Here is a 9433-nt window from a genome sequence, read left to right on the forward strand (position 1 = left end):
GTTGTGGTGAATATTGTAATTGTGAAAATATTTCGCAGTTTTCTTTATTTTCTAAATTCCGACGATTTCCAAATAAGAGACAATATGAAGAAAACAGTTGTATTTTTACTGCAACATGAGGCGTTTATTAGGTTTGTTTTTGGTTCTATGAACAAAACAGCTTGCAAAATTGATAGTCTAAAATTCATCCTACGCAAAACATATTCCTGACCTGTTTATATAAATGATTTACTTATTTATTTACATGAAAGAAGAAATATTTCAGATTTTGCGAATTAAATATCTATTAGTTTTATCGGAATAATGTAATGATCTCATAATTTTACTGTTTGCTGAATCATTATTTTATGCAAATATCACCCTTGTAGAAGACCAAAAGACCACGTAGTAATTGTACCTTTGTTGTCCAGAACTGCCACTTATCTCCATCCTGGATGCCGGTGCTGGAGCTGAACGTGGAACACATTCAGCCGGAGCTGGTGCACAAGGATTTCCGGCTGTGGCTCACTTCCACACCTTCTCCGTTCTTCCCCGTCGCGCTGCTGCAAAATGGTCTGCTAATCAAGTTTATTTCTTTATTATAATATCATAATTAAAGTTTATAAAAAAAACTAAAAAAGCTGAAAAATATGTGACATTAATTGATGTGAAAAGGATGTATTAATAACTAATATTAAGATATATACAAATTTCAAATACATGCCTATATAACAAATTAAATCTATACACGATATAGCAAATAAACTGATTTCTAGTCCCATAAGGGTGTTTTTTGTCACGGGAGTGTCCAAATCCGGGAGTGTCAAATGTGAAAGCATGCTATTTTTTGATAAAAATAAAACAATTAAGATTAATCAGGCATACCTAACTATGATATTTGTAATTCTGCTATTATCGCTATTATCAAACAGACAACCACGAGAGAGCGACTGAAATGTTATTAACATGGTACAGTCCAGTTTCGAATTTGGTTTCCTATGATTCTGAATTTTACATTCTACAAATTATAAAGTTGAAGACCTTTTGTAGTGTAGCATAGGGTATATTTTTAACCGACTTCCTCAAAAGGGAGGCGGTTATTTATTCGGATATTTGCGTGTATTTTTACAATATTACCTACTTTTTGATGTTCTCCCAGGTTATAAGATGACAGTGGAGCCACCTAGAGGTATAAAGGCGAATCTGCTAAAAGCGTTCATGAACCAAGTTCCTGACTTCATGGAGTACTTCCACTCACAGGACCCGAAAGTTCCTAATTTTAAGGTAGGCTAGCCGTTTTGTTTTTTCTACTATTGTAACAGAGCTTCCGTATTTTACGGACAATTTGTAGCTTACAAGGGCTGCCTATTTTGGATCTGGAAGTCATTAATAAAAATTACACAAAAACTCACTATTGCATGTGTGAGTGACATTTTTGTGAACGTTAGGAGGAACGTTAGGAGGTAGCTTCTATATCCCTGTGTATGCTTAAATATTTAAAACTCGCAACGGATTGCGGTTTTTTTTTAATAGATAGTGTGATTGAAGAGGAAGGATTGGATGTATAATAAAATCCATTGTGCGAAGCCGGGGCGGGTCTCTGATATTTCTATAATTCACCCGCACCCCGTGGGAAACTCTGCACGAACCCGGATGCCTATATCCTTCCTCGATAAATGAGCTATTTCACACTGTAAGAATTTTTCAAATTGGACCGGTAGTTCCTGAGATTAGCGGGTACAAACAAACTCTTCAGCTTTATGATATTAAGTATAGATATCAAGCTGTGATAAAATCTTACTTCCCAGTGGTTGCTGTTCTCCCTATGTCTATTCCACGGCGTGGTGCTGGAGCGGCGCAAGTTCGGGCCGCTGGGGTTCAACATCCCCTACGAGTTCACGGACGGCGACCTGCGCATCTGCATCTCGCAGCTGCACATGTTCCTCAACGAGTACTCCGAGGTGCCGCTCAGGGTGAGTGTGCATCTACTTACTGTTCAACATCCCCTACGAGTTCACGGACGGCGACCTGCGCATCTGCATCTCGCAGCTGCACATGTTCCTCAACGAGTACTCCGAGGTGCCGCTCAGGGTGAGTGTGCATCTACTTACTGTTCAACATCCCCTACGAGTTCACGGACGGCGACCTGCGCATCTGCATCTCGCAGCTGCACATGTTCCTCAACGAGTACTCCGAGGTGCCGCTCAGGGTGAGTGTGCATCTACTTACTGTTCAACATCCCCTACGAGTTCACGGACGGCGACCTGCGCATCTGCATCTCGCAGCTGCACATGTTCCTCAACGAGTACTCCGAGGTGCCGCTCAGGGTGAGTGTGCATCTACTTACTGTTCAACATCCCCTACGAGTTCACGGACGGCGACCTGCGCATCTGCATCTCGCAGCTGCACATGTTCCTCAACGAGTACCCGAGGTGCCGCTCAGGGTGAGTGTGCATCTACTTACTGTTCAACATCCCCTACGAGTTCACGGACGGCGACCTGCGCATCTGCATCTCGCAGCTGCACATGTTCCTCAACGAGTACTCCGAGGTGCCGCTCAGGGTGAGTGTGCATCTACTTACTGTTCAACATCCCCTACGAGTTCACGGACGGCGACCTGCGCATCTGCATCTCGCAGCTGCACATGTTCCTCAACGAGTACTCCGAGGTGCCGCTCAGGGTGAGTGTGCATCTACTTACTGTTCAACATCCCCTACGAGTTCACGGACGGCGACCTGCGCATCTGCATCTCGCAGCTGCACATGTTCCTCAACGAGTACTCCGAGGTGCCGCTCAGGGTGAGTGTGCATCTACTTACTGTTCAACATCCCCTACGAGTTGGGAAAAGGCTCGGAAGATGATGAAATAACTCATCATCCTCATCCTCCTGCCCTTATCCCAATTTTATCCTTCTATCTGCCGTCATCTCACAAGTAACATTCTTTATTACCATATCTACTTTCACACAATCCATACATCGTTTCTTTGGTCTTCCTCATTCACTATATCCGTCCGCATTCATATTCATCATCTTCCTCACAACTTGATTCTCATTTCTCCGCATCACATGCCCATACCATGACAGCCGGTTTCCACGCAGTTTTTCTGATACCGGCGCTACTTTCAGACTTCCCCTTATATACTCATTCCTCACTCTATTCATTCGCGTAACGCCACACATACCTCTAATGTGAATGCAATAAGTATACTTGTATTTTTCCTAGGTCGGGCCGAAATCGCTTTGTGGGTTTTCTTAAGCTTTCACAAAGCAGCCCGTAGCGTAGCCTGGAAGTTGGTGATTGATTCACTCGTGCATCGGAGAGCACGTAAATGTCGGTCCTGCGCCTGATCTCTTTCCGGTGGTGTCGGGTTGCCGTCCCATCGGGTTATGAGAGTGAAGGAATAGGGATTGCACCTGTATCTGCGCAAATGCTCGGGCACTATAATATGTCCTGCGCAGGTGGCTGATCTCCTTACATGAATACAGCCGCTGTGGCCGAAATCGGCCGTGGACGCCATTAACTCGTATATTTCCCAGATGCTAACGTACACGGCGGGCCACATCAACTACGGCGGCCGCGTGACGGACGACTGGGACCGGCGCTGCCTGCTCACGCTGCTGGCGGACTACTACACGCTGTCCGTGCTCACTGACCGGTATACCTTCGACGAGAGCGGCGCTTATCGACAGGTTACTACATTATTATAATATATATTGTTTTTAAATGAAGGGTTCTTCTAACCTACAGACAGACATGTGTTGCTGGGGAGTTTGTTGCGCCACTTCTTCTTCCCAGCAAAAAACATATAGGGAGTGGTGAAGGGTGAGCGCTTTGGGGTCTGTCTTTTGTAAATTTAAAATGTTAAAAAAGTGCTGTTTTGCAGCCAAGTTTGAATAAATCATTTTTGGCGCAATATGACGAGTTATCAGATAATTTTCTATCAGGTACAATCGTGGTCTACATAAAACCATGATCAGATTATTTTTAGTTTGATACCAGTTTGCATTTTTTTAACACAGAAGCTGTTGGTAAACCTCTAATACATAAATAAATACCAAAAAATTATAACCATCTTTACTTGTTACAGCAACCCCCGGCTGCAAACATAGAAGACTACACGAAGTACATCCGAACTTTACCTCTGAACGATGACCCCTCGCTGTTCGGCCTCCACGCCAACGCGAACATCAGCTACGCCATGACCGAGACCAACTACAACCTCTGTGAGTGACCACGTGACGTACACACTGACACTACCACAATCTGACTTCTTCAATAGGTTTTCAACCTTATCACAATAGTAGAAGATTAATGTTCAATTGGAAAAAAATACATATACGGGTATTTGCACCATTTAACTATAACGATAAACCAGACGTATAATCGGCCCACATTGGTCAAATGGGCGATTTGACAGCTAAAATGGTTCGGTTACCGTATTCTTTAAAGACCGCATTAAATCTATTAGATCGCATTGTACGTAAACTAAGCTTAGATAATGCTAATGTCTTAGATAGAGCGAAGTGGAGAAGAAAAATTAGGAAAGCTGACTCCACCACCATGTAGGATAAATAGCTGGAAAGAGAGAGATACGTAAACTAAGCTCTTGCAATCGGATAAAACTGGGTGTTTAATTAAGAAAATTATGTTGATTTCTCACTAAGTTTTTGCAAAATATTTTATTGTTACAATATATTGTTTATTATTATTTTTATTATATAGTCACACTCCGCGACCTGCAGCCCAAAGAGATAGCGGCGGGTGAGGGCGCGTCCATAGAGCAGATCATAGAGAACGCTGCCAACGACATCATCCGCGTCCTACCCAAACCACTCGACGCTGAACATATTGCTACCGCGTAAGTATATACTTACCTATTCAAAATAATATCTATATAAATCTTATCTAGGGAAAGAGGTCCAAGATAAAAACTAAAGAGTAATTTATTTAAACCAGGCTGAAAATCAGCACTTTTTGAAGGTCGATTTTACAAAACACGTCTCCTAAAAACGAGCACTCTTTAAAGCTTCTTATGAAAAGATACTATAGTAATCATTAAAAAAAAAACAAATTAGCGGGATCATCAATCGATCGAAACTTCATTAATTACCTGATATACATTAATATAAAGGAACCTATTATTGTAAATACCATGAAATCGAAATATTAAATAATTCCTAACGTTCAGGTACCCGGTGTCCTACAAGGAGTCTCTGAATACGGTGTTGATACAGGAAGCCAACCGGTACAACAAACTGCTGGGCATCATCAGTACATCGCTCAAGTAAGTTCATATTAAACAGCTACAGTTATGCTGAAAAGTAAATAGCATTACTTATGTATTAAAACTACCTATTGATACATTGGTTTTGGACTAAATTCATCACAAGTGTATGCTCGTGAAAATGATTTCCACACGTCTACTCGCGCAATGTTCAGTGACGACAAAAAATTGGTGAGAAGTATAGATAAGTGAGAATATAGAGAGTAGATACGAAATGTACCTACTGAAAACGCTAAAAGGGTATGGAGGCAGAGAAACTGATAAATTAGTAGTATTTATAATAAGTAATTGACCAACACTCAGCAGTCTTCAAAATCATGATTGTATTTTTTTTCGTACCTTTAAATGATTACAGAGATTTATTGAAAGCCCTCAAAGGCCTGGTGGTGATGTCTGAAGCTTTGGAAAACATGGCGGACAGTCTGTCTAAGAACATAGTCCCTGGCATGTGGAGTTCTATGGCTTATCCTTCTCTCAAGCCACTCGGTAAGTTATCCCGTGGTATTTTCAAAAAAAATATTTTCTAATTTTTTTTAATTTTTGTGTATCCGATTAAGAAATATTCCATCATTTTTTGTTGAAAACTCTCGTAACCCCCAAAGACTGTGTTTCGGATGGCACGTTAAACTATACCCGGGTGTCATTGAACATCCTTGTCAGTCGTTACGGGTAGTCAGAAGCCGGTGAGTCTGACACGAGTCTTACAAGGGATATTGGGTTGCCCGGGTAATTGGGTTGATTAGGTCAGATATGCAGTCGCTCCTTGTAAAACACTGGTACTCAGCCGCATCCGGCTAGACTGGAAGCAAACCCCAACATAGTTGGGAAAAGGCTCGGGATATGATGAAAGATAAAATTATGACTCAATTGCTATTCGAAAATAAAATCTATGGCTTTTTGTTACTTGTGATGTTTTCTTGTTTATGCCAATTTTGATAATAATTAGTTGTTCTTGTTTTAAGTAACTTGTCATTGAATGCAAGCTTGTGTTTTTAAAATAATCCCATGAACAACGAAATCTCGATAGGTGCAAGCCGCCACTTCTTATTAATAATTTTGTCCCGTAAAATATATCATATATTCTAAATTCTGACCGACTTCTTGTGGGACGTGTTCTATTTTTCTCCTACCAAAAATCGATCACCGATTATAAATAAATAAATAAATAATGTCGGGACACCTTTTTCACACACGGTTGGTTAGCCCCATGGTAAGTTATTAATTAACTTGTGTTATGGGCGCTAACACAACTGATAAACTACATATAGCTACACATATACATACTTATAAATACATATTGCAACACCCAGACCACGGCCAACAAGCATGCTCATCACACAAATGTCGACCGAACCGGGAATCGAACCCGGGACCTTAGATTCGGCAGTCCGGCTTGGTGACCATTGCGCCATAGAGGTCGTCAAATTATGAGACGTCAACGGTCTTATCAAACCATAAATACCTTTCATCCAGCTGCATGGGTGAAAGACCTGTGTCTCCGAGTGCAGTTCATGCAGGAGTGGGCAGCCAGCGGCATCCCCAAGGTGTTCTGGATCTCTGGCTTCTACTTCCCTCAGGCGTTCCTCACCGGCGCCTTGCAGAACTACGCCAGAAAACATGTCATAGCTATCGACACTATTGCTTATGCTTTTGAGGTATGTATTTAGATAAATAAGACATTTATTCAGCAGAAATAATAACAGACACAAATGATGATGATGATGATATCCTAATAGCCGATTATCGGCTACGGCTGCTGTTCTCATATAAGGAGATCAACCAGCTGCGCATGACATATTATAGTGCACGCACATTTGCTTGGACACAGGTGCACTCACTATTCCTTCACTCTCATAGCGCGATGGGACGGTAATCCGACACCACCGGAGAGAGATCAGGCGCACATAAATTGACCATAAAATAAAAGAATAAGTGGGTACACAATACAGACATAGATAACTAACATTAAAGACAAAAAAAAGCATTATAAACAGTAACTTTTACTGAATTATAATTATACGTAACGACGTTTTAGTGTACATATGAGTGTTTGTGTACTTTTATGAAGTTTTTATTCCTTCAGCATATATTTGTATATTTGTCAGGCACTACAGCAGGCGCCGCAGAAGAAGCCAGAAGACGGGTGCTGCGTGCGCGGACTGTTCCTGGAGGGCGCGCGGTGGAACTCCGGAGACATGTCGCTCGAGGAGAGCAAGCCCAAGGAGCTGCACACGCGTATGTACCACTACATACCTGCTTATTTACCAATCAAACTAGCGACTCGCCCCAGAACCCCAGACTACAGAATTTCCCCACTATTTAATTATATAATATTATACATAAAACTTCCTCTCTAATCACATCTATTTAAAAAAAACCTCGTGATTTAATCGTACAAAGTGACATAGGGATATAGGGACAGAAAAAGCGACTTTGTTTTATTCTAGGTATATATGTATGTAGCCACCCAGTGTTTCACTTTATTTTAAAATCGTATAATGCGGCTAAAACTAAAAAAGGTGTTTAGCATGTGATTTCCTAAATTGTTTAATTCTCATTTATTAAAATCTCCACGACATAAATTATACCAAATATTTATTCTCCCCTAGAAATGGCGATTCTCTACATGAAACCGGAACAGAACCACCGTCTACAACAGAATCTGTACGAGTGTCCCACATACAAGACGTTACTGCGAGCTGGTACTCTGTCCACTACGGGACACTCCACCAACTACGTGATGACCATAGAGCTGAACACGCATAAACCGCAGTCGCATTGGATCAAACGAGGCGTTGCGCTGTTTTGCGCACTCGATTATTAGGCCATATTTCAGTATTAAATGCAATTTTCCTAACTTCATATGCTTGCTAATAGTAGAATTACACAATAAATAAGTTGCGCAATTTTGCGCAATAAGTTGATTTAGTACTTTACTATGATAACTGTTTATGGTTACTATTACCCATGGGTAATAGTGGGGAATGATGAGTTTTGTGCAATTCGTTGAAGGGAATTCACATACAAAACGTTAGGTCAGTTTTAGTATGAAGGCTATTTACCTAACCCAATATTGTTAATATATAAATATACAATAAATAGGTTGCGCAGGAATGTTAATTTAGCCTACTTCATTGATAACTGTTTCTGGATGATATTAACAAATAAAAATGTCAAATAAGTAAATACCCACTACAAATAATGATAATCACTTTGCGCAACTTTGCGCAACGCATGATTGGAAATATGTTCTTACAATATACTTGATAAATATGTAATAATCTGTTTTCATGGCGTTTTTGAAATGCTTTATACATTTTAGAAGCAACGCTAAAGTTTGAAGCTAATGTTATAATTAAAACAATTTTGTAACGAGAATTTACTGTTGTCAGTAGTTTTTGTTATGTAAAATGTTTTTATATTATGATGTTCTATTGTTATTTGTGTTAGTGTTTTAATAAATAAATGATTAATTGTTATTTACTTGTTTTATTAGTACTCGACATAAAATTTCTGCATCTGCCCTTTCTGTATTAAGCATTTCTTGAAGCGGCAATGCCTTTTTTCAATAAATATATTTTTTAAATAATAAATAGAATTAATAACTTATTTTTCCCTTAAAAACGTTGGTTATTTTCATATAAAAAGTATCAAAATTGACTGTCTATTTTTTATTCGACACGCCATTATAACTACTACCGCATATATACCCTATATTATATTGTAGTCTTTGGCAGCGCCCATTGGTTCGTATCGAGTGCTTCCCGAAGACGCTCGCAGTGACCAATAGATGGTGGTTGCGCGGTCATTTTCATACTCATAATTCGTTATATTGGTAATTTCACTGGTGTTTGCAATCCTATTCCCTTCCTTTTCCCGCACATACCTCAACGCATTCGTTGGAGCGAGAGGCGACACTAGCGCCCTTGAGTCGTGTGTGCAACATAACAAACAAATCAATGGCTGACAACGCGCGCGAGAGCTCACGTCTCTCTCCGATACAAAAATCGATATTGAGTGGAAAATTGGTGTGATTTGTGTTGAACTTTATTTGTGGCACTGCTCCTCGTACAAGAAATCGCCGTAGAAGACAACAGGTACTGTGCTCCTTTCCTTTAGGCATACTTTCTTGTTTTGTGTCGCCCGCAGTATGCCGATTTTCCCGTCG

The 9433-nt window shown here is 40.4% G+C and overlaps 1 protein-coding gene across 1 annotated transcript in view; it reads left to right on the plus strand.

The window, feature by feature from the left end:
• The window catches only part of LOC110373514 (dynein axonemal heavy chain 1), an 85765-nt gene extending 77021 nt beyond the window's left edge, over positions 1–8744 (plus strand). Inside the window, exons 76-86 of the mRNA XM_064039328.1 lie at positions 411–552; positions 1139–1263; positions 1788–1952; positions 3518–3670; positions 4069–4204; positions 4704–4839; positions 5170–5265; positions 5621–5751; positions 6739–6920; positions 7371–7500; positions 7875–8744. Of these exons, the coding sequence (XP_063895398.1) occupies positions 411–552; positions 1139–1263; positions 1788–1952; positions 3518–3670; positions 4069–4204; positions 4704–4839; positions 5170–5265; positions 5621–5751; positions 6739–6920; positions 7371–7500; positions 7875–8089 (1611 nt within the window). The 3' untranslated portion in view covers positions 8090–8744. The remainder of the gene's footprint in view (positions 1–410; positions 553–1138; positions 1264–1787; positions 1953–3517; positions 3671–4068; positions 4205–4703; positions 4840–5169; positions 5266–5620; positions 5752–6738; positions 6921–7370; positions 7501–7874) is intronic.
• The last annotated feature ends 689 nt before the right edge of the window (positions 8745–9433 follow it).

This window comes from Helicoverpa armigera, chromosome 19 (assembly GCF_030705265.1).
Source record: "Helicoverpa armigera isolate CAAS_96S chromosome 19, ASM3070526v1, whole genome shotgun sequence".
NCBI lineage: Eukaryota > Metazoa > Arthropoda > Insecta > Lepidoptera > Noctuidae > Helicoverpa > Helicoverpa armigera.